The sequence below is a fragment of the Oncorhynchus masou genome, chromosome 24 (assembly GCF_036934945.1).
Source record: "Oncorhynchus masou masou isolate Uvic2021 chromosome 24, UVic_Omas_1.1, whole genome shotgun sequence".
Taxonomy (NCBI): Eukaryota; Metazoa; Chordata; class Actinopteri; order Salmoniformes; family Salmonidae; genus Oncorhynchus; species Oncorhynchus masou.
In genome coordinates this window covers 117,816,954-117,843,257 of record NC_088235.1, presented here as the reverse complement: position 1 = coordinate 117,843,257, position 26,304 = coordinate 117,816,954, and the positions used below count along the sequence as shown (strand labels likewise).

The window sequence follows — 26,304 nt, the reverse complement described above, 5'->3', positions numbered from 1 at the left end:
ATGGGCTATACCAACTGTGGTGAGAGACGGGGTTATGGGCTATACCAACTGTGGTGAGAGACGGGGTTATGGGCTATACCAACTGTGGTGAGAGACGGGGTTATGGGCTATACCAACTGTGGTGAGAGACGGGGTTATGGGCTATACCAACTGTGGTGAGAGACGGGGTTATGGGCTATACCAACTGCGGTGAGAGACGGGGTTATGGGCTATACCAACTGCGGTGAGAGACGGGGTTATGGGCTATACCAACTGCGGTGAGAGACGGGGTTATGGGCTATACCAACTGTGGTGAGAGACGGGGTTATGGGCTATACCAACTGCGGTGAGAGACGGGGTTATGGGCTATACCAACTGCGGTGAGAGACGGGGTTATGGGCTATACCAACTGTGGTGAGAGACGGGGTTATGGGCTATACCAACTGCGGTGAGAGACGGGGTTATGGGCTATACCAACTGTGGTGAGAGACGGGGTTATGGGCTATACCAACTGTGGTGAGAGACGGGGTTATGGGCTATACCAACTGTGGTGTGAGACGGGGTTATGGGCTATACCAACTATGGTGGGAGATGGGGTTATGGGCTATACCAACTGTGGTGAGAGACGGGGTTATGGGCTATACCAACTGTGGTGAGAGACGGGGTTATGGGCTATACCAACTGTGGTGAGAGACGGGGTTATGGGCTATACCAACTGTGGTGAGAGACGGGGTTATGGGCTATACCAACTGTGGTGAGAGACGGGGTTATGGGCTATACCAACTGTGGTGAGAGACGGGGTTATGGGCTATACCAACTGTGGTGAGAGACGGGGTTATGGGCTATACCAACTGTGGTGAGAGACGGGGTTATGGGCTATACCAACTGCGGTGAGAGACGGGGTTATGGGCTATACCAACTGCGGTGAGAGACGGGGCTATGGGCTATACCAACTGCGGTGAGAGACGGGGCTATGGGCTATACCAACTGTGGTGAGAGACGGGGTTATGGGCTATACCAACTGTGGTGAGAGACGGGGTTATGGGCTATACCAACTGCGGTGAGAGACGGGGTTATGGGCTATACCAACTGCGGTGAGAGACGGGGTTATGGGCTATACCAACTGCGGTGAGAGACGGGGTTATGGGCTATACCAACTGTGGTGAGAGACGGGGTTATGGGCTATACCAACTGCGGTGAGAGACGGGGTTATGGGCTATACCAACTGCGGTGAGAGATGGGGTTATGGGCTATACCAACTGTGGTGAGAGACGGGGTTATGGGCTATACCAACTGTGGTGAGAGACGGGGTTATGGGCTATACCAACTGTGGTGAGAGACGGGGTTATGGGCTATACCAACTGTGGTGGGAGATGGGGTTATGGGCTATACCAACTGTGGTGAGAGACGGGGTTATGGGCTATACCAACTATGGTGGGAGATGGGGTTATGGGCTATACCAACTGTGGTGAGAGACGGGGTTATGGGCTATACCAACTGTGGTGAGAGACGGGGTTATGGGCTATACCAACTGTGATGAGAGACGGGGTTATGGGCTGTACCAACTGTGGTGAGAGACGGGGTTATGGGCTATACCAACTGTGGTGAGAGACGGGGTTATGGGCTATACCAACTGTGGTGAGAGACGGGGTTATGGGCTATACCAACTGTGGTGAGAGACGGGGTTATGGGCTATACCAACTGTGGTGGGAGACGGGGTTATGGGCTATACCAACTGTGGTGAGAGACGGGGTTATGGGCTATACCAACTATGGTGGGAGATGGGGCTATGGGCTATACCAACTGTGGTGAGAGACAGGGTTATGGGCTATACCAACTGTGGTGAGAGACGGGGTTATGGGCTATACCAACTGTGGTGAGAGACGGGGTTATGGGCTATACCAACTGTGGTGAGAGACGGGGTTATGGGCTATACCAACTGTGGTGAGAGACGGGGTTATGGGCTATACCAACTGTGGTGAGAGACAGGGGATTGTGGGCACAGGAGGTTGGTGGCACCTTCATTAGGGAGAACTGGCTTGTGGTAATGGCTGGAGCGGAATCAATGGAATGGTATCAAACATTTATTATGGATCCCCATTAGTTCCTGTCAAGGCAGCAGCTACTCTTCCTGGGGTTTATTATGGATCCCCATTAGTTCCTGTCAAGGCAGCAGCTACTCTTCCTGGGGTTTATTATGGATCCCCATTAGTTCCTGTCAAGGCAGCAGCTACTCTTCCTGGGGTTTATTATGGATCCTCATTAGTTCCTGTCAAGGCAGCAGCTACTCTTCCTGGGGTTTATTATGGATCCCCATTAGTTCCTGTCAAGGCAGCAGCTACTCTTCCTGGGGTTTAAATTGGATCCCCATTAGTTCCTGTCAAGGCAGCAGCTACTCTTCCTGGGGTTTATTATGGATCCCCATTAGTTCCTGCCAAGGCAGCAGCTACTCTTCCTGGGGTTTAAATTGGATCCCCATTAGTTCCTGTCAAGGCAGCAGCTACTCTTCCTGGGGTTTATTATGGATCCCCATTAGTTCCTGCCAAGGCAGCAGCTACTCTTCCTGGGGTTTATTATGGATCCCCATTAGTTCCTGTCAAGGCAGCAGCTACTCTTCCTGGGGTTTATTATGGATCCCCATTAGTTCCTGCCAAGGCAGCAGCTACTCTTCCTGGGGTTTATTATGGATCCCCATTAGTTCCTGTCAAGGCAGCAGCTACTCTTCCTGTGGGTTATTATGGATCCCATAAGTTCCTGTCAAGGCAGCAACTACTCTTCCTGGGGTCCAGCAACATTAATGAAGTTATAAACAATTTTAAAAACATTATAATACATTTCCCAACAGATTTCACAATACATTAAGTGTGCTGATATGATACAATACATTAAGTGTGTTCCCTCAGGCCACTACTCTACAATACATTAAGTGTGTTCCCTCAGACCACTACTCTACAATACATTAAGTGTGTTCCCTCAGACCACTACTCTACAATACATTAAGTGTGTTCCATCAGACCACTACTCTACTACCACATATCTACAATACATTAAGTGTGTTCCATCAGACCACTACTCTACTACCACATATCTACAATACATTAGGTGTGTTCCCTCAGGCCACTACTCTACTACCACATATCTACAATACATTAAGTGTGTTCCCTCAGGCCACTACTCTACTACCACATATCTACAATACATTAAGTGTGTTCCCTCTGACCACTACTCTACTATACATTAAGTGTGTTCCCTCAGACCACTACTCTACTATACATTAAGTGTGTTCCCTCAGACCACTAATCTACAATACATTAAGTGTGTTCCCTCAGACCACTACTCTACAATACATTAAGTGTGTTCCCTCAGGCCACTACTCTACAATACATTAAGTGTGTTCCCTCAGACCACTACTCTACTATACATTAAGTGTGTTCCCTCAGGCCACTACTCTACAATACATTAAGTGTGTTCCCTCAGGCCACTACTCTACAATACATTAAGTGTGTTCCATCAGACCACTACTCTACTACCACATATCTACAATACATTAAGTGTGTTCCATCAGACAACTACTCTACTACCACATATCTACAATACATTGTGTTCCCTCAGGCCACTACTCTACAATACATTAAGTGTATTCCATCAGACCACTACTCTACTACCACATATCTACAATACATTAAGTGTGTTCCATCAGACCACTACTCTACTACCACATATCTACAATACATTAAGTGTGTTCCCTCAGACCACTACTCTACAATACATTCAGTGTGTTCCCTCAGACCACTACTCTACAATACATTAAGTGTGTTCCCTCAGACCACTCCTCTACAATACATTAAGTGTGTTCCCCTCAGGCCACTACTCTACTACCAAATATCTACAATACATTAAGTGTGTTCCCTCAGGCCACTACTCTACAATACATTAAGTGTGTTCCCTCAGACCACTACTCTACAATACATTAAGTGTGTTCCATCAGACCACTACTCTACTACCACATATCTACAATACATTAAGTGTGTTACCTCAGACCACTACTCTACAATACATTAAGTGTGTTCCATCAGACCACTACTCTACTACCACATATCTACAATACATTAAGTGTGTTCCCTCAGACCACTACTCTACAATACATTAAGTGTGTTCCCTCAGACCACTACTCTACAATACATTAAGTGTGTTCCCTCAGACCACTACTCTACAATACATTAAGTGTGTTCCCTCAGGCCACTACTCTACAATACATTAAGTGTGTTCCGTCAGACCACTACTCTACAACACATTGTGTTCCATCAGACCACTACTCTACAATACATTAAGTGTGTTCCCTCAGACCACTACTCTACAATACATTAAGTGTGTTCCCTCAGACCACTACTCTACTACCACATATCTACAATACATTAAGTGTGTTCCATCAGACCACTACTCTACTACCACATATCTACAATACATTAAGTGTGTTACCTCAGACCGCTACTCTACAATACATTAAGTGTGTTCCCTCAGACCACTACTCTACTAACACATATCTACAATACATTAAGTGTGTTCCATCAGACCACTACTCTACACTACATTAAGTGTGTTCCCTCAGGCCACTACTCTACAATACATTAAGTGTGTTCCCTCAGGCCACTACTCTACAACACATTAAGTGTGTTCCATCAGACCACTACTCTACAATACATTAAGTGTGTTCCCTCAGGCCACTACTCTACAATACATTAAGTGTGTTTCCTCAGACCACTACTCTACTACCACATATCTACAATACAATACTGTTATCGTGTGTGTGTAGGTTACGTGTGTGTGTAGGTTACGTGTCTGTGCCTGTGTTTGTGTTGCTTCACAGTCCCTGCAGTTCCATAAGGTGTATTTTTATATTTTTAAAATCTGATTCTACTGCTGCATCAGTTACCTGATGTGGAATAGAGTTCCATGTAGTCATGGCTCTATGTAGTACTGTGGAATAGAGTTCCATGTAGTCATGGCTCTATGTAGTACTGTGGAATAGAGTTCCATGGAGTCAGGGCTCTATGTAGTACTGTGGAATAGAGTTCCATGTAGTCATGGCTCTATGTAGTACTGTGGAATAGAGTTCCATGTAGTCATGGCTCTATGTAGTACTGTGGAATAGAGTTCCATGTAGTCATGGCTCTATGTAGTACTGTGGAATAGAGTTCCATGTAGTCATGGCTCTATGTAGTACTGTGGAATAGAGTTCCATGTAGTCATGGCTCTATGTAGTACTGTGGAATAGAGTTCCATGTAGTCATGGCTCTATGTAGTACTGTGGAATAGAGTTCCATGTAGTCATGGCTCTATGTAGTACTGTGGAATAGAGGTCCATGGAGTCATGGCTCTATGTAGTACTGTGGAATAGAGGTCCATGGAGTCATGGCTCTATGTAGTACTGTGGAATAGAGTTCCATGTAGTCATGGCTCTATGTAGTACTGTGGAATAGAGTTCCATGTAGTCATGGCTCTATGTAGTACTGTGGAATAGAGTTCCATGTAGTCATGGCTCTATGTAGTACTGTGGAATAGAGTTCCATGTAGTCATGGCTCTATGTAGTACTGTGGAATAGAGTTCCATGTAGTCATGGCTCTATGTAGTACTGTAGAATAGAGTTCCATGTGGTCATGGCTCTATGTAGTACTGTGGAATAGAGTTCCATGTAGTCATGGCTCTATGTAGTACTGTGGAATAGAGTTCCATGTGGTCATGGCTCTATGTAGTACTGTGGAATAGAGGTCCATGTAGTCATGGCTCTATGTAGTACTGTGGAATAGAGTTCCATGTAGTCATGGCTCTATGTAGTACTGTGGAATTGAGTTCCATGTAGTCATGGCTCTATGTAGTACTGTGGAATTGAGTTCCATGTAGTCATGGCTCTATGTAGTACTGTGGAATAGAGTTCCATGTAGTCATGGCTCTATGTAGTACTGTGGAATAGAGTTCCATGTAGTCATGGCTCTATGTAGTACTGTGGAATAGAGTTCCATGTAGTCATGGCTCTATGTAGTACTGTAGAAAAGAGTTCCATGTGGTCATGGCTCTATGTAGTACTGTGGAATAGAGTTCCATGTAGTCATGGCTCTATGTAGTACTGTGGAATAGAGTTCCATGTAGTCATGGCCCTATGTAGTACTGTGGAATAGAGTTCCATGTAGTCATGGCTCTATGTAGTATTGTGGAATAGAGTTCCATGTAGTCATGGCTCTATGTAGTACTGTGGAATAGAGTTCCATGTAGTCATGGCTCTATATAGTACTGTGGAATAGAGTTCCATGTAGTCATGGCTCTATGTAGTACTGTGGAATAGAGTTCCATATAGTCATGGCTCTATGTAGCACTGTGGAATAGAGTTCCATGTAGTCATGGCTCTATGTAGTACTGTGCTCCTCCCATAGTCTGTTCTGGACTTGGGGACTGTGTCGTCATGGCTCCATGTAGTACTGTGCTCCTCCCATAGTCTGTTCTGGACTTGGGGACTGTGTCGTCATGGCTCTATTTAGTACTGTGCTCCTCCCATAGTCTGTTCTGGACTTGGGGACTGTGTCGTCATGGCTCCATGTAGCCATGGCTCTATGTAGTACTGTGCTCCTCCTATAGTCTGTTCTGGACTTGGGGACTGTGTCGTCATGGCTCCATGTAGTACTGTGCTCCTCCCATAGTCTGTTCTGGACTTGGGGACTGTGTCGTCATGGCTCTATGTAGTACTGTGCTCCTCCCATAGTCTGTTCTGGATGTGGGGACTGTGTCGTCATGGCTCTATGTAGTACTGTGCTCCTCCCATAGTCTGTTCTGGACTTGGGGACTGTGTCGTCATGGCTCTATGTAGTACTGTGCTCCTCCCATAGTCTGTTCTGGATGTGGGGACTGTGTCGTCATGGCTCTATGTAGTACTGTGCTCCTCCCATAGTCTGTTCTGGACTTGGGGACTGTGTAGTCATGGCTCCATGTAGTACTGTGCTCCTCCCATAGTCTGTTCTGGATGTGGGGACTGTGTCGTCATGGCTCCATGTAGTACTGTGCTCCTCCCATAGTCTGTTCTGGATGTGGGGACTGTGTCGTCATGGCTCTATGTAGTACTGTGCTCCTCCCATAGTCTGTTCTGGACTTGGGGACTGTGTAGTCATGGCTTCATGTAGCCATGGCTCTATGTAGTACTGTGCTCCTCCCATAGTCTGTTCTGGATGTGGGGACTGTGTCGTCATGGCTCCATGTAGTACTGTGCTCCTCCCATAGTCTGTTCTGGATGTGGGGACTGTGTCGTCATGGCTCTATGTAGTACTGTGCTCCTCCCGTAGTCTGTTTCCAGGTGTTTGATGCCATTCCATTTGCTCCATTCCATTTGCTCCATTCCATTTGCTCCATTCCATTTGCTCCATTCCATTTGCTCCATTCCATTTGCTCCATTCCATTTGCTCCATTCCATTTGCTCCATTCCATTTGCTCCATTCCATTTGCTCCATTCCATTTGCTCCGGAAGGACATTATTATGAGCCGTTTTTGATTTTGCACAAGTGTTTACCCACCTGTTGTTGCTAAATATGATATATAATATCAAATATAAATTATTTACTGACTATTACACCTCCAGAAGCACTTATTTAATATCTAATTAAAATATTGTCTCTTCTGCCTGTTCATTTCTGTTAAACTCCTCTCTCTCCTCCAGGTAAGACGACTCTGATCAAGGCGTTGACTGGTGACGCTGCGCTGCAGCCTAGAGATCAGCTGTTTGCCACGCTGGACGTCACGGTGCACGCCGGCACGCTGCCGAGTCACATGACTGTGCTTTATGTGGACACCATCGGCTTCCTGTCCCAGCTTCCCCACCGGCTCATAGACTCCTTCTCCGCTACTCTGGATGACGTAACTCACTCTGTATGTTACAACAGTTTTCATTTCAAAATGTTTCCAATTCATCTCAAAGGTGTTCCATAGCGTTACATTTTCCCTTCACTGGAACTAAGGGGCCTAACCATAACCGTGAAAAACAGCCCCAGACCATTACTCCTCCTGCATTATGGGGCAGGTAGTGTTCTCCTGGCATCCGCCAAACCCTGATTAATTAACCGGACTGCCAGTTGGTGAAGCGTGATTCATGACTCCAGAGAAGGTGTTTCCACTGTTCCAGAGTCCAATGGCAGCGAGCTTATCACCACTCCAGCCGACGCTTGGCATTGCGCATGGTGATCTTAGGCTTGTGTGCGGCTGCTAGGCCATGGAAACCCATTCCATGAAGCTCCCGACGAAAGGTTCTTGTTCTGACGTTGCTTCCAGAGGCAGTTTGGAACTCGGTCGTGTTGCAACCGAGGACAGACTATTATTAAAGGTTCTAAATGGGTTCAGCCCAACCGAGGACAGACTATTATTAAAGGTTCTAAATGGGTTCAGCCCAACCGAGGACAGACTATTATTAAAGGTTCTAAATGGGTTCAGCCCAACCGAGGACAGACTACTATTAGAGGTTCTAAATGGGTTCAGCCCAACCGAGGACAGACTATTATTAAAGGTTCTAAATGGGTTCAGCCCAACCGAGGACAGACTATTATTAAAGGTTCTAAATGGGTTCAGCCCAACCGAGGACAGACTATTATTAAAGGTTCTAAATGGGTTCAGCCCAACCGAGGACAGACTATTGTTAAAGGTTCTAAATGGGTTCAGCCCAACTGAGGACAGACTATTATTAAAGGTTCTAAATGGGTTCAGCCCAACCGAGGACAGACTATTATTAAAGGTTCTAAATGGGTTCAGCCCAACCGAGGACAGACTATTATTAAAGGTTCTAAATGGGTTCAGCCCAACCGAGGACAGACTATTATTAAAGGTTCTAAATGGGTTCAGCCCAACCGAGGACAGACTATTATTAAAGGTTCTAAATGGGTTCAGCCCAACCGAGGACAGACTATTATTAAAGGTTCTAAATGGGTTCAGCCCAACCGAGGACAGACTATTGTTAAAGGTTCTAAATGGGTTCAGCCCAACTGAGGACAGACTATTATTAAAGGTTCTAAATGGGTTCAGCCCAACCGAGGACAGACTATTATTAAAGGTTCTAAATGGGTTCAGCCCAACCGAGGACAGACTATTATTAAAGGTTCTAAATGGGTTACATTTACATTACATTTAAGTCATTTAGCAGACGCTCTTATCCAGAGCGACTTACAAATTGGTGAATTCACCTTCTGACATCCAGTGGAACAGCCACTTTACAATAGTGCATCTAAATCATTAAGGGGGGGGGGGGGGTGAGAAGGATTACTTATCCTATCCTAGGTATTCCTTGAAGAGGTGGGGTTTCAGGTGTCTCCGGAAGGTGGTGATTGACTCCGCTGTCCTGGCGTCGTGAGGGAGTTTGTTCCACCATTGGGGGGCCAGAGCAGCGAACAGTTTTGACTGGGCTGAGCTGGAACTGTACTTCCTCAATGGTAGGGAGGCGAGCAGGCCAGAGGTGGATGAACGCAGTGTCCTTGTTTGGGTGTAGGGCCTGATCAGAGCCTGGAGGTACTGCGGTGCCGTTCCCCTCACAGCTCCGTAGGCAAGCACCATGGTCTTGTAGCGGATGCGAGCTTCAACTGGAAGCCAGTGGAGAGAGCGGAGGAGCGGGGTGACGTGAGAGAACTTGGGAAGGTTGAACACCAGACGGGCTGCGGCGTTCTGGATGAGTTGTAGGGGTTTAATGGCACAGGCAGGGAGCCCAGCCAACAGCGAGTTGCAGTAATCCAGACGGGAGATGACAAGTGCCTGGATTAGGACCTGCGCCGCTTCCTGTGTGAGGCAGGGTCGTACTCTGCGGATGTTGTAGAGCATGAACCTACAGGAACGGGGTTCAGCCCAACCGAGGACAGACTATTATTAAAGGTTCTAAATGGGTTCAGCCCAACCGAGGACAGACTATTATTCCGCTCTACACACTTCAGGACTCGACGGTCCTGTTCTGTGAGCTTCTGTGGTCTACCACTTTGTGGTTGAGCCGTTGTTGCTCCTAGACATTTCTACTTCACATTAACACCACTTACAGTTGACCTGGGCAGCTCTAGCAGGGCAGAAATTTGATTAACTGACTTGTTGGAAAGATGGCATCCTGTGACGGTGCCACGTTGAAAGTCACTGAGCTTTTCAGTAAGGCCATTCTACTGCCAATGTTTGTCTATGGAGATCGCATGACTGTGTGCTCGATTTTACACACCAGTCAGCAACAGGCGTGGCTGAAATAGCACAATCCACTAATTTGAAGGAGTGTCCACATACTGCTGTATAGATAGTGTTATTTCTCTTCATTCTGTCCCCAGGACCTGATAGTCCATGTGAGAGACATCAGCCACCCAGAGACTGTGAACCAGAAGGAGAATGTGTTGAATGTCCTGAGGAACCTTCAGATCCCAGACAGACTGCTGAGGTCCATCGTAGAAGTTCATAATAAGATAGATCTGGTGGACAGGTGAGGAGAATAACATTCACATACAGTCTTGTACAGCTAACCTTGTGGGGACACACAATTCAGTCCCATTCAAAATCCTATTTTCCCTGAACATAACCCGTACCCTAATCCTAACCTTAACCTGAAAGTCTAACCCTAAAACTAACCCTAGCTCCTTACCCTAAAACGAATCCTAGCGCCTAACCCTAACTCCTAACCCTAGCTCCTAACCCTTAAACTAACCTTAGGTCCTAACCCGAAACCCAACCTTAGCTCCTAACCCTAAACCCAACCCTAGCTCCTAACCCTAGCTCCTAACCCTGAACTTAATTTTCATTCTAACCTTGAGCCTAAACCCCCTAGATATAGCAGTTGAATTTGTGGGGACCAACAAAATGTCCCCAGTTGGTCAAATGTTTGTTTGTTTACTATTCTTGTGGGGACTTTTGGTCCACAAGTAGTTAGAACAGTTAGAACAACACACTCAAACACTTCGCTGAGATGCAAAATAAAGTATGTTGAGGGGAGGAACTAAAGTCTGTTGAGGGGAGGAACTAAAGTCTGTTGAGGGGAGGAACTAAAGTCTGTTGAGGGGAGGAACTAAAGCATGTTGAGGGGAGGAACTAAAGTCTGTTGAGGGGAGGAACTAAAGTCTGTTGAGGGGAGGAACTAAAGTCTGTTGAGGGGAGGAACTAAAGTCTGTTGAGGGGAGGAACTAAAGTCTGTTGAGGGGAAGGAACTAAAGTCTGTTGAGGGGAGGAACTAAAGTCTGTTGAGGGGAAGGAACTAAAGTCTGTTGAGGGGAGGAACTAAAGTCTGTTGAGGGGAGGAACTAAAGTCTGTTGAGGGGAGGAACTAAAGTCTGTTGAGGGGAGGAACTAAAGCATGTTGAGGGGAGGAACTAAAGTCTGTTGAGGGGAGGAACTAAAGTCTGTTGAGGGGAGGAACTAAAGTCTGTTGAGGGGAGGAACTAAAGTCTGTTGAGGGGTGGAACTAAAGTCTGTTGAGGGGAGGAACTAAAGTCTGTTGAGGGGAGGAACTAAAGTCTGTTGAGGGGAGGAACTAAAGTCTGTTGAGGGGAGGAACTAAAGTCTGTTGAGGGGTGGAACTAAAGTCTGTTGAGGGGAGGAACTAAAGTCTGTTGAGGGGAGGAACTAAAGTCTGTTGAGGGGAGGAACTAAAGTCTGTTGAGGGGAGGAACTAAAGTCTGTTGAGGGGTGGAACTAAAGTCTGTTGAGGGGAGGAACTAAAGTCTGTTGAGGGGAGGAACTAAAGTCTGTTGAGGGGTGGAACTAAAGTCTGTTGAGGGGAGGAACTAAAGTCTGTTGAGGGGAGGAACTAAAGTCTGTTGAGGGGAGGAACTAAAGCCTGTTGAGGGGAGGAACTAAAGTCTGTTGATGGGAGGAACTAAAGTCTGTTGAGGGGAGGAACTAAAGTCTGTTGAGGGGAGGAACTAAAGTCTGTTGAGGGGAGGAACTAAAGTCTGTTGAGGGGAGGAACTAAAGCCTGTTGAGGGGAGGAACTAAAGTCTGTTGAGGGGAGGAACTAAAGTCTGTTGAGGGGAGGAACTAAAGTCTGTTGAGGGGAGGAACTAAAGTCTGTTGAGGGGAGGAACTAAAGTATGTTGAGGGGAAGGAACTAAAGCATGTTGAGGGGAGGAACTAAAGTCTGTTGAGGGGAGGAACTAAAGTCTGTTGAGGGGAGGAACTAAAGCATGTTGAGGGGAGGAACTAAAGTCTGTTGAGGGGAGGAACTAAAGTCTGTTGAGGGGAGGAACTAAAGTCTGTTGAGGGGAGGAACTAAAGTCTGTTGAGGGGAGGAACTAAAGTCTGTTGAGGGGAGGAACTAAAGTCTGTTGAGGGGAAGGAACTAAAGTCTGTTGAGGGGAGGAACTAAAGTCTGTTGAGGGGAGGAACTAAAGTCTGTTGAGGGGAGGAACTAAAGTCTGTTGAGGGGAGGAACTAAAGTCTGTTGAGGGGAGGAACTAAAGTCTGTTGAGGGGAGGAACTAAAGTCTGTTGAGGGGAGGAACTAAAGTCTGTTGAGGGGAGGAACTAAAGTCTGTTGAGGGGAGGAACTAAAGTCTGTTGAGGGGAGGAACTAAAGTCTGTTGAGGGGAGGAACTAAAGTCTGTTGAGGGGAGGAACTAAAGTCTGTTGAAGGGAGGAACTAAAGTCTGTTGAGGGGAGGAACTAAAGCCTGTTGAGGGGAGGAACTAAAGTCTGTTGAGGGGAGGAACTAAAGTCTGTTGAGGGGAGGAACTAAAGTCTGTTGAGGGGAGGAACTAAAGTCTGTTGAGGGAAGGAACTAAAGTCTGTTGAGGGAAGGAACTAAAGTCTGTTGAGGGGAGGAACTAAAGTCTGTTGAGGGGAGGAACTAAAGTCTGTTGAGGGGAGGAACTAAAGTCTGTTGAGGGGAGGAACTAAAGTCTGTTGAGGGGAGGAACTAAAGCATGTTGAGGGGAGGAACTAAAGTCTGTTGAGGGGTGGAACTAAAGTCTGTTGAGGGAAGGAACTAAAGTCTGCCAGATGTATATGTGACTATGCTGTTTATCCATATATAAGTTCTTGTCATTCATTACATGGATATGTTGTCCTCCTCAGCTATGAGCCCTCTGAGCCCAACAGCCTGCCTATCTCTGCTCTGAGAGGACAGGGTCTGGAGGAGCTGAAGATAGTCGTAGAAGAAGCTATAATGAGATCTACAGGGAAACAGGTCCTGACTCTCCCTGTGGACCTCAGCAGCTCCCAGTTAAGGTAAGGTTAAAAGTATTGGAATTAAGCCACATACTGTGAGTGACTGCTACAGTATAGTAGCAGTCACTTTGAACAACCTTATTCATATGACATTACATGTCCACTTCTTCTGATTTTTCTTCTTCTGATTCTTCTGCTTCTTCTTCTTCAGTATATACAGTAAGTACGGTGAATTCAGAAAGTATTCAGACCCCTTGACTTTTTCCACATTGTTACGCTACAGCCTTATTCTAATATGGATTTTTTTTAAAGTAAAACTCTCAGCAATCCACACACAGTACCCCATAATGATGAAGTGAAAACAGGTTTTTAGATTTTTTTGCAAATGTATTCAAAACGTAAAACAGAAATACCTTATTTACATAAGTATACATAAGTAGAATGAATTGTCCGTAGAGTTCCGAGACAGGATGTGTAGAGGCACAGATCTGGGGAAGGGTACCAAAACATTTCTGCAGCATTGAAGATCCAAAAGACCACAGGGGCCTCCATCATTCTTAAATGGAAGAAGTTTGGAACCACCAAGACTCTTCGTAGAGCTGGCCGCCCGGCCAAACTGAACAATCGGGGGAGAAGGGCCTTGGTCAGGAAGGTGACCAAGAACCCAATGGTCACTCTGACAGAAATCTAGAGATCCTCTGTGGAGATGGGAGAACCTTCCAGAAGGACAGCCATCTCTGCAGCACTCCACCAATCAGGCCTTTATGGTAAAGTGGCCAGTTGGAAGCCACTCCTCAGTAAAATGCACATGACAGCCCGCTTGGAGTTTGCCATAAGGCTCCAAAAGACACTCAGTCCATGAGAAACAGGGGAGGGGGGGGGCTTTGGATCACTACTGGCTGTAAGCGAACAGGTGATGCGCGTTTGGAGCAAGGCTCAGCCATTCAATCACAGAACAACAGAATGCAGCGCAGCACGCGACTGAAGAAACACGAGACAATCAATTTGCTAGTTCCAGTATCAACGTGCGCTCTGGAAAAAGCGGGAGAGAGGAAAGGCAGTTTGCCAGTTACAGCAGCGCTTTCCCTGAACGGTAACGAAGAGGTAGATGAAAAGCTTCTCCACGGAGACCGGGGGTTGAGAATGTGACGAAGCCTACTTCATGAGCTGGTACTGAAAAACAACTGGCATTTGCAAAGTTTGAGGTGAGGAAGAAAGTGGTGGACAAGTATTGTTAGCATTGTTAAGTATCTTGCTAGCTGGATCGAATTCTCTGTTAGCTTGCCAGAAAAATGTTGCGCAACATTAGCCAATTTAACTGATCAAATAATTTAGTTTATGGTGTGAAATTATTATACAGGCTGTCATGGTAATAAGCGTTCTATTATAAATGCTGTCGTGGTAACAAGCGTTCTATTATAAAGGCTGTCACGGTAACAAGCGTTCTATTATAAAGGCTGTCATGGTAACAAGGGTTCTATTCTAAAGTCTCTCATGGTAACAAGCTTTCTATTATAAAGGCTGTCATGGTAACAAGCTTTCTATTATAAAGGCTGTCATGGTAACAAGCGTTCTATTATAAAGGCTGTCACGGTAACAAGCGTTCTATTATAAAGGCTGTCACGGTAACAAGCGTTCTATTATAAAGGCTGTCACGGTAACAAGCGTTCTATTATAAAGTCTGTCACGGTAACAAGCGTTCTATTATAAAGGCTGTCATGGTAACAAGCGTTCTATTATAAAGGCTGTCACGGTAACAAGCGTTATATTATAAAGGCTGTCACGGTAACAAGCGTTCTATTATAAATGCTGTCATGGTAACAAGCGTTCTATTATAAAGGCTGTCACGGTAACAAGCGTTATATTATAAAGGCTGTCACGGTAACAAGCGTTCTATTATAAATGCTGTCATGGTAACAAGCGTTCTATTATAAAGGCTGTCACGGTAACAAGCGTTCTATTATAAATGCTGTCATGGTAACAAGCGTTCTATTATAAAGGCTGTCACGGTAACAAGCGTTCTATTATAAAGGCTGTTCAGGTATTGCATGGTCTGGCCAGCTATGGGTGGTAGCTAGTCCAGTTCAGGTATTGCATGGTCTGGCCAGCTATGGGTGGTAGCTAGTCCAGTTCAGATGAAACATGGTCTGGCCAGCAATGGGTGGTAGAAAAATAGGTACAGATGAGGACAATGCACTCCAGCACTTTACAGATGGTATTTCGGCTGTTGAATGGCCTCCTGTTGAATGGCCTCCTGTTGAATGGCCTCCTGTTGAATGGCCTCCTGTTGAATGGCCTCCTGTTGAATGGCCTCCTGTTGAATGGCCTCCTGTTGAATGGCCTCCTGTTGAATGGCCTCCTGTTGAATGGCCTCCTGTTGAATGACCTCCTGTTGAATGGCCTCCTGTTGAATGGCCTGTTGAATGGCCTCCTGTTGAATGGCCTCCTGTTGAATGGCCTCCTGTTGAATGGCCTCCTGTTGAATGGCCTCCTGTTGAATGGCCTCCTGTTGAATGGCCTCCTGTTGAATGGCCTCCTGTTGAATGGCCTCCTGTTGAATGGCCTCCTGTTGAATGGCCTCCTGTTGAATGGCCTCCTGTTGAATGGCCTCCTGTTGAATGGCCTCCTGTTGAATGGCCTCCTGTTGAATGGCCTCCTGTTGAATGGCCTCCTGTTGAATGGCCTCCTGTTGAATGGCCTCCTGTTGAATGGCCTCCTGTTGAATGGCCTCCTGTTGAATGGCCTCCTGTTGAATGGCCTCCTGTTGAATGGCCTCCTGTTGAATGACCTCCTGTTGAATGGCCTGCTGTTGAATGGCCTCCTGTTGAATGGCCTCCTGTTGAATGGCCTGCTGTTGAATGGCGACCTGCTGACATGTGGCAGTGCAGTTCCATGTCTCTGTCATTATTAACTGCCAGAGGGGAGGGCTCATGGTGAAGTCTGCCTATGGAAGATAGTTCTGGGAGATTCAGGATGGCTTTGACGTTGAGGAGGTGCAATTCTTATCATATGTGAAGGCCCAGTAAGTTGATGGCATTTCTTGTCAATGAGTGTTGTGTTGGTTGATTGTTATGAACACCTGCCTTATGAGCTTGTTGTCAGATGTGGTTGCATTCTCCCCATACACCATAATATCACCAAGTTGACATGTACGGCAACTCCAGGTCAGATGTGTAGTCAGAGCATGGGTGGACCGACTGGCAAGTGTTTTCACTGACATCTTCAACCTCTCCCTGACCGAGTCTGTAATAACCTACATGTTTCAAGAAAAACACCATAGTCCCTGTGCCCAAGGAAACCTGCTGCTGCCTTCCACCGCTCAGTTAGACTGCTCTATCAAATCATAGACTTAATTATAATATAATAAACACACAGAAATATGAGCCTTAGGTTATATTCTTTCCTTTCATTAGAGCCTCCCAGTTGTAGAGCTAGGGAGAGGGTGTCAGGGTTGTCTATAGAGCCTCCCAGTTGTAGAGCTAGGGAGAGGGTGTCAGGGTTGTCTATAGAGCCTCCCAGTTGTAGAGCTAGGAAGAGGGTGTCAGGGTTGTCTATAGAGCCTCCCAGTTGTAGAGCTAAGGGGAGGGTGTCAGGGTTGTCTATAGAGCCTCCCAGTTGTAGAGCTAGGGAGAGGGTGTCAGGGTTGTCTATAGAGCCTCCCAGTTGTAGAGCTAGGGAGAGGGTGTCAGGGTTGTCTATAGAGCCTCCCAGTTGTAGAGCTAGGGAGAGGGTGTCAGGGTTGTTTATAGAGCCTCCCAGTTGTAGAGCTAGGGGGAGGGTGTCAGAGTTGTCTATAGAGCCTCCCAGTTGTAGAGCTAGGGGGAGGGTGTCAGGGTTGTCTATAGAGCCTCCCAGTTGTAGAGCTAGGGGGAGGGTGTCAGGGTTGTCTATAGAGCCTCCCAGTTGTAGAGCTAGGGGGAGGGTGTCAAGGTTGTCTATAGAGAATACCAGTTGTAGAGCTAGGGGGAGGGTGTCAGGGTTGTCTATAGAGCCTCCCAGTTGTAGAGCTAGGGAGAGGGTGTCAGGGTTGTCTATAGAGCCTCCCAGTTGTAGAGCTAGGGGGAGGGTGTCAGGGTTGTCTATAGAGCATCCCAGTTGTAGAGCTAGGGAGAGGGTGTCATATATTAGAGTGCCCAGTTTCTCATTGATCCTGGAAGAGGCTGGTGACTTGCTATAGTTGGAGTTGCAGTGCTGCTGTTTGAGTGGTAGGCATACTGGAAGCTTAACATAGCTGAAGTACACACAAATAGTACATACATACAGTACAGGTACACACATCTGCTACTACTACTCTATGTTTATCATATATGCATAGTCAGTTTAACTTTACATTCATGTACATACTACCTCAATTGGGCCGACCAACCAGTGCTCCCGCACATTGGCTAACCGGGCTATCTGCATTGTGTCCCACCACCCACCAACCCCTCTTTTATACTACTGCTACTCTCTGTTCATCATATATGCATAGTCACTTTAACCATATCTACATGTACATACTACCTCAATCAACCTGACTAACCGGTGTCTGTATGTAGCCTCGCTACTTTTATAGCCTCACTACTGTATATAGCCTGTCTTTTTACTGTTGTTTTATTTCTTTAGTTAACGATTGTTCACCTAACACCTTGTTTGTACTATTGGTTCGAGCCTGTAAGTCTACACCTGTTGTATTCGGCGCACGTGACACATAAACTTTGATTTGATTTACAACATGTACAGTGCATTCGGAAAGCATTCAGACCCCTTCGCTCTTTCCACATTTTGTTACGTTACAGCCTTATTCTAAAATAGATTCAATAAATAAAAAATCCTCAATCTACACACACTGCCCCATAATCACAAAGAGAAAACAGGTTTTTAGAAATGTTTGCAAATGTATAAAAAAAATTTAAAAAACAATTCCTTATTTTACACAAGTATTCAGACCCTTTGTTTTGAGACTCAACATTGATCTCAGGTGCATTTCCATTGATCATCCTTGAGATGTTTCTACAACTTGATTGGAGTCCATCTGTGGTCAAATCAATTGGTTGGACATGATTTGGAAAGGCACACATCTGTCTATATAAGGTCCCACAGTTGACAGTGCATGTCAGAGCAAAAACCAAGCCAAGAGGTTGAAAGAATTGTCCATTAAGCTCCGAGACAGGATTGTGTCGAGGCACAGATCTGGGGAAGGGTACCAAAACATTTCTGCAGCATTGAAGGTCCCCAAGAACACCGTTGCCTCCATCATTCTTAAATGGAAGAAGTTTAGAACCACCAAGAGTCTTTCTCGAACAATCGGGGGAGAAGGGAGGTGACAAAGAACCTGATGGTCACTCTGACAGAGCTCCAGAGTTTCTCTGTGGAGATGGGAGAACCTTCCAGAAGGACAACCATCTCTGCAGCACTCGACCAATCAGGCCTTTATGGTAGAGTGGCCAGACAGAAGCCACTCCTCAGTAAAAGGCACATGACAGCCCGCTTGGAGTTTATTAAAATGCACCTAAAGGACTCTGACCATGAGAAACAATATTCTCTGGTCTGATGAAACCAAGATTGAACTCTTTGGCCTGAATGCCAAGCGTCATGTCTGGAGGAAATCTGGCACCAACCCGATATAACATCTCTGGAGACCTGAAAATAGCTGTGCTGCGACGCTCCCCATCCAACCTGACAGAGCTTGGATCTGCAGAGAAGAACGGGAGAAATTCCCCAAATACAGGTGCGCCAAGTTATCTTCATACCCATGAAGACTGGAGGCTGTAATCGCTGCTAAAGGTGCTTCAACAAAGTGCTGAGTAAAGGGTCTGAATACTTATGTAAATATGATATTTCAGTTTATATAATTTTATTACATTTGCAAAAAATTCTAATAACCAGTTTTTGCGTTGTCATTATGGTGTATTGTGTGTCATTTGATGAGGGGGAAAAAACAATTAAATTCATTTTAGAATAAGGCTGTAACGTATTTGTTTATGTCAAGGGGTCTGAATACTTTCCAAATGCACTGTATGACTGGTTTGAAATTTGTTTCCAGCTATTGTAAGGTCAAATATATCTAAAACAAGTGTCATTTATATTTACAATCCCCTTCTCCAACCGGATTACTCATTTACAATCTTATCAATAGCTCTTATGAAGTTGTAAATAACGGTGCATGGAGAATGGTGTCTCATTTAATGTGGCATATCTGTAGACACACCTCCATTAATACAGTGTATCAGTAGACACACCTCCATTAATACAGTGTATCAGTAGACACACCTCCATTAATACAGTGTATCTGTAGACACACCTCCATTAATACAGTGTATCTGTAGGCACACCTCCATTAATACAGTGTATCTATAGACACACCTCCTCCACACCTCCATTAATACAGTGTATCTGTAGACACACCTCCATTAATACAGTGTATCAGTAGACACACCTCCATTAATACAGTGTATCAGTAGACACACCTCCATTAATACAGTGTATCAGTAGACACACCTCCATTAATACAGTGTATCTGTAGACACACCTCCATTAATACAGTGTATCTGTAGACACACCTCCATTAATACAGTGTATCTGTAGACACACCTCCATTAATACAGTGTATCTGTAGACACACCTCCTCCACACCTCCATTAATACAGTGTATCTGTAGACACACCTCCATTAATACAGTGTATCAGTAGACACACCTCCTCCACACCTCCATTAATAGTGTATCAGTAGACACACCTCCATTAATACAGTGTATCTGTAGACACACCTCCATTAATACAGTGTATCTGTAGACACACCTCCATTAATACAGTGTATCTGTAGACACACCTCCATTAATACAGTGTATCTGTAGACACACCTCCATTAATACAGTGCATCTGTAGACACACCTCCATTAATACAGTGTTTCTGTAGACACACCTCCATTAATACAGTGTATCTATAGACACACCTCCATTAATACAGTGTATCCGACACACCTCCATTAATACAGTGTATCTATAGACACACCTCCATTAATACAGTGTATCTGTAGACACACCTCCATTAATATAGTGTATCTGTAGACACACCTCCATTAATATAGTGTATCTGTAGACACATCTCCATTAATACAGTGTATCTGTAGACACACCTCCATTAATACAGTGTATCTGTAGACACACCTCCATTAATACAGTGTATCTGTAGACACACCTCCATTAATACAGTGTATCTGTAGACACACCTCCATTAATACAGTGTAGCTGTAGACACACCTCCATTAATACAGTGTATCTGTAGACACACCTCCATTAATACAGTGTATCTGTAGACACACCTCCATTAATACAGTGTATCTGTAGACACACCTCCATTAATACAGTGTTTCTGTAGACACACCTCCTCCACACCTCCATTAATACAGTGTATCCGTAGACACACCTCCATTAATACAGTGTATCTGTAGACACACCTCCATTAATACAGTGTATCTGTAGACACACCTCCATTAATACAGTGTATCCGACACACCTCCATTAATACAGTGTATCTATAGACACACCTCCATTAATACAGTGTATCTGTAGACACACCTCCATTAATACAGTGTATCTGTAGGCACATCTCCATTAATACAGTGTATCTGTAGACACATCTCCATTAATACAGTGTATCTGTAGACACACCTCCATTAATACAGTGTATCTGTAGACACACCTCCACACCTCCATTAATACAGTGTTTCTGTAGACACACCTCCTCCACACCTCCATTAATACAGTGTATCTGTAGACACACCTCCATTATTACAGTGTATCAGTAGACACACCTCCATTAATACAGTGTATCTGTAGACACACCTCCATTAATACAGTGTATCTGTAGACAGACCTCCATTAATACAGTGTATCAGTAGACACACCTCCATTAATACAGTGTATCTGTAGACACACATCCTCCACACCTCCATTAATACAGTGTTTCTGTAGACACACCTCCATTAATACAGTGTATCTGTAGACACACCTCCATTAATACAGTGTATCCGACACACCTCCATTAATACAGTGTATCCGTAGACACACCTCCATTAATACAGTGTATCTGTAGACACACCTCCATTAATACAGTGTATCAGTAGACACACCTCCATTAATACAGTGTATCTGTAGACACACCTCCATTAATACAGTGTATCTGTAGACACACCTCCATTAATACAGTGCATCTGTAGACACACCTCCATTAATACAGTGTTTCTGTAGACACACCTCCTCCACACCTCCATTAATACAGTGTATCTATAGACACACCTCCATTAATACAGTGTATCAGTAGACACACCTCCTCCACACCTCCATTAATACAGTGTATCTATAGACACACCTCCATTAATACAGTGTATCAGTAGACACACCTCCTCCACACCTCCATTAATACAGTGTATCTGTAGACACACCTCCATTAATACAGTGTATCAGTAGACACACCTCCTCCACACCTCCATTAATACAGTGTATCTATAGACACACCTCCATTAATACAGTGTATCAGTAGACACACCTCCTCCACACCTCCATTATTACAGTGTATCAGTAGACACACCTCCATTAATACAGTGTATCAGTAGACACACCTCCTCCACACCTCCATTAATACAGTGTATCTGTAGACACACCTCCATTAATACAGTGTATCAGTAGACACACCTCCATTAATACAGTGTATCAGTAGACACACCTCCATTAATACAGTGTATCTATAGACACACCTCCATTAATACAGTGTATCTGTAGACACACCTCCATTAATACAGTGTATCTGTAGACACACCTCCACTAATACAGTGTATCTATAGACACACCTCCATTAATACAGTGTATCTGTAGACACACCTCCATTAATACAGTGTATCTGTAGACACACCTCCATTAATACAGTGTATCTATAGACACACCTCCATTAACACAGTGTATCTGTAGACACACCTCCATTAATACAGTGTATCTGTAGACACACCTCCATTAATACAGTGTATCTATAGACACACCTCCATTAACACAGTGTATCTGTAGACACACCTCCATTAATACAGTGTATCTGTAGACACACCTCCATTAATACAGTGTATCTATAGACACACCTCCATTAACACAGTGTATCTGTAGACACACCTCCATTAATACAGTGTATCTGTAGACACACCTCCTCCACACCTCCATTAATACAGTGTATCTGTAGACACACCTCCATTAATACAGTGTATCAGTAGACACACCTCCATTAATACAGTGTATCAGTAGACACACCTCCATTAATACAGTGTATCAGTAGACACACCTCCATTAATACAGTGTATCTGTAGACACACCTCCATTAATACAGTGTATCAGTAGACACACCTCCATTAATACAGTGTATCTGTAGACACACCTCCTCCACACCTCCATTAATACAGTGTATCAGTAGACACACCTCCATTAATACAGTGTATCAGTAGACACACCTCCATTAATACAGTGTATCTGTAGACACACCTCCATTAATACAGTGTATCAGTAGACACACCTCCATTAATACAGTGTATCTGTAGACACACCTCCATTAATACAGTGTATCTGTAGACACACCTCCATTAATACAGTGTATCTGTAGACACACCTCCATTAATACAGTGTATCTATAGACACACCTCCACTAATACAGTGTATCTATAGACACACCTCCATTAATACAGTGTATCTGTAGACACACCTCCATTAATACAGTGTATCTGTAGACACACCTCCATTAACAGTGTATCTATAGACACACCTCCATTAACACAGTGTATCTGTAGACACACCTCCATTAATACAGTGTATCTGTAGACACACCTCCATTAATACAGTGTATCTATAGACACACCTCCATTAACACAGTGTATCTGTAGACACACCTCCATTAATACAGTGTATCTGTAGACACACCTCCATTAATACAGTGTATCTATAGACACACCTCCATTAACACAGTGTATCTGTAGACACACCTCCATTAATACAGTGTATCTGTAGACACACCTCCTCCACACCTCCATTAATACAGTGTATCTGTAGACACACCTCCATTAATACAGTGTATCAGTAGACACACCTCCATTAATACAGTGTATCAGTAGACACACCTCCATTAATACAGTGTATCAGTAGACACACCTCCATTAATACAGTGTATCTGTAGACACACCTCCATTAATACAGTGTATCAGTAGACACACCTCCATTAATACAGTGTATCTGTAGACACACCTCCTCCACACCTCCATTAATACAGTGTATCTGTAGACACACATCCTCCACACCTCCATTAATACAGTGTTTCTGTAGACACACCTCCATTAATACAGTGTATCTGTAGACACACCTCCATTAATATAGTGTATCCGACACACCTCCATTAATACAGTGTATCCGTAGACACACCTCCATTAATACAGTGTATCTGTAGACACACCTCCATTAATATAGTGTATCTGTAGACACACCTCCATTAATACAGTGTATCTGTAGACACACCTCCATTAATACAGTGTATCTGTAGACACACCTCCATTAATACAGTGTATCTGTAGACACACCTCCATTAATACAGTGTATCAGTAGACACACCTCCATTAATACAGTGTATCTATAGACACACCTCCATTAATACAGTGTATCTGTAGACACACCTCCATTAATACAGTGTATCAGTAGACACACCTCCATTAATACAGTGTATCTGTAGACACACCTCCATTAATACAGTGTATCTGTAGACACACCTCCATTAATACAGTGTATCAGTAGACACACCTCCATTAATACAGTGTATCTGTAGACACACCTCCATTAATACAGTGTATCTGTAGACACACCTCCATTAATACAGTGTATCAGTAGACACACCTCCATTAACAGTGTATCAGTAGACACACTTCCATAGCGGTTGAGTAGTGGGTGAATAGCGGTTGAGTAGTGGGTGAATAGCAGGTGAATAGCGGTTGAGTAGTGGGTGAATAGCAGGTGAATAGCGGTTGAGTAGTGGGTGAATAGCAGGTGAATAGCGGTTGAGTAGTGGGTGAATAGCAGGTGAATAGCGGTTGAGTAGTGGGTGAATAGCAGGTGAATAGTTGTTGAGTAGTGGGTGAATAGCAGGTGAATTACATGCTGTTCTCGTGCTTTAGTTCAACTTCAGAATACGCAGAGAGAAAAGTGCATATAAAGGAAATTACGTTCCATTTACACTTAACTCAGGTCGGAATGAGGGCCTTTTAGAATAGGTTTTACAATGATATTTATCATGTTTAAGGCTTGATTTACCCCCATTCTATATCTCTAACCATTCATCTCCCAACGAGCCAGGTCAAAGCCTGAGATCCTCTGGCAGGCCACTGTTGACCATTCCAAAGTCTAGATTTTAAAGTCTGATTTTTAATTAGCTATCTGTTTCATTAGTCTGTTTCTTTGTTAGTACTTTTAATTTATAATGTGAATCACTTTGTTACTTGTATTGAAAAGAGCAATATAAATAAAGTTATTATTAACTTCTTCTTCGTGTGCTTCCAGCTGGCTGTACAAGGAGGCAACAGTTCAGGAAGTGGACGTTAACCCAGATGAAGGTTCCGCTGTCGTCAAGGTGATCATCAGTGCTGCTGCGTACGGACGCTACAGGAAGATGTTCTTAGGTAGTTAGAAACACTACAGGTCTAAACCCTGGATGATTGACAGGAGGCTTTATTGAAGCCACCGCGCTGCAATAGAAATGCATTTATTATATTCCAGACACCTTAATGCAGACTTCAGAAATGTTTTATGTTAGCTTAACATACAAATAAAAACATTTTCCTTAATAAAGTATTATTTTTTGAGTATTGTTACTGTCCCCACTACAACAACAAAAAAATACTTGTATAATGGCTACGGTGTATCAAAATGGACAAACGGTACTACCAGTATAGCCATTTTTTTTCTTGTTTTTCAAGCAAGGGTCTTTTAAGGGAGTATGGAGCACACTTGTTCGGTTCAGTTTGGCGAGTTTGGCTGAACTGAACCATGCTGAAGCCTTTACCAATAATCACTGTTACCGACAGTTCCTGTTATAACATCCTTTTATTAGGGAACACAACAAGCTGTTTCATCAGAAAACCAAACTACTCTTGTTGTATGAATGATAAAATGCATTTAAATGTAAATATGTTAACAGGAAAGTGAGAAGGTATGACAGTATATTGATTAATTATTAACTGTCTATCGTGTTTCACATCTCACCTGGGCTGGATCTGCTTGTGTCAATGGAGAAACAATGCATGTGTAACGTGATCTTTTAAATTGAATATATCATCACTGTAAAACAGTGTAATATTCCTGGACGTATTTGAATATCCATTTAAAAAGGAAAGACGGATGTCTGAATAAGAGGTAGCCTATTTAGTGGTTCTTTTGGAATGACTTGTTGTGGGCTGAATGACCCTCTAAAACAACATATTGACCTGTACTGTAATATTGACCTTTTCTGTTGAAAAACCCGTAGCATTGAAAGGGGAATACGGATGAGGAACAGGGGCTTCAGGCAAAATTCATACCCCTTATTCCACATGTTGCAGCCTGAATAAAACAGTTATTGATTGTTTTTATCCATCGACACACAATACCCCAGAATGACAAACTGAAAGCATGTTTTTACCCATCTACACACAATACCCCAGAATGACAAACTGAATGACAAACTGAAAACATGTTATTACCCATCTACACACAATACCCCAGAATGACAAACTGAAAACATGTTGTTTTTATCCATCTACACACAATACCCCAGAATGACAAACTGAAAACATGTTTTTATCCATCTACACACAATACCCCAGAATGACAAACTGAAAACATGTTTTATCCATCTACACACAATACCCCAGAATGACAAACTGAAAACATGTTTTTATCCATCTACACACAATACCCCAGAATGACAAACTGAAAACATGTTGTTTTTATCCATCTACACACAATACCCCAGAATGACAAACTGAATGTCAAACTGAAAACATGTTTTATCCATCTACACACAATACCCCAGAATGACAAACTGAAAACATGTTTTTTTTGCAAATGTATTGAAAATGAAATACAGAAATATCTAATTTACGTATGCATTCACACCCCTGAGTCAATACATGTTAGAATCACCTTTGGC

General features: G+C 44.0%; 1 protein-coding gene across 1 annotated transcript in view; it reads left to right on the top strand.

Annotated features, from left to right (window-relative positions):
• Nucleotides 1-25,746, top strand: part of gtpbp6 (GTP binding protein 6 (putative)) — a 39,902-nt gene extending 14,156 nt beyond the window's left edge. Inside the window, exons 7-10 of the mRNA XM_064936247.1 lie at nt 7,680-7,888; nt 10,300-10,448; nt 13,030-13,182; nt 24,678-25,746. Of these exons, the coding sequence (XP_064792319.1) occupies nt 7,680-7,888; nt 10,300-10,448; nt 13,030-13,182; nt 24,678-24,804 (638 nt within the window). The 3' untranslated portion in view covers nt 24,805-25,746. The remainder of the gene's footprint in view (nt 1-7,679; nt 7,889-10,299; nt 10,449-13,029; nt 13,183-24,677) is intronic.
• The last annotated feature ends 558 nt before the right edge of the window (nt 25,747-26,304 follow it).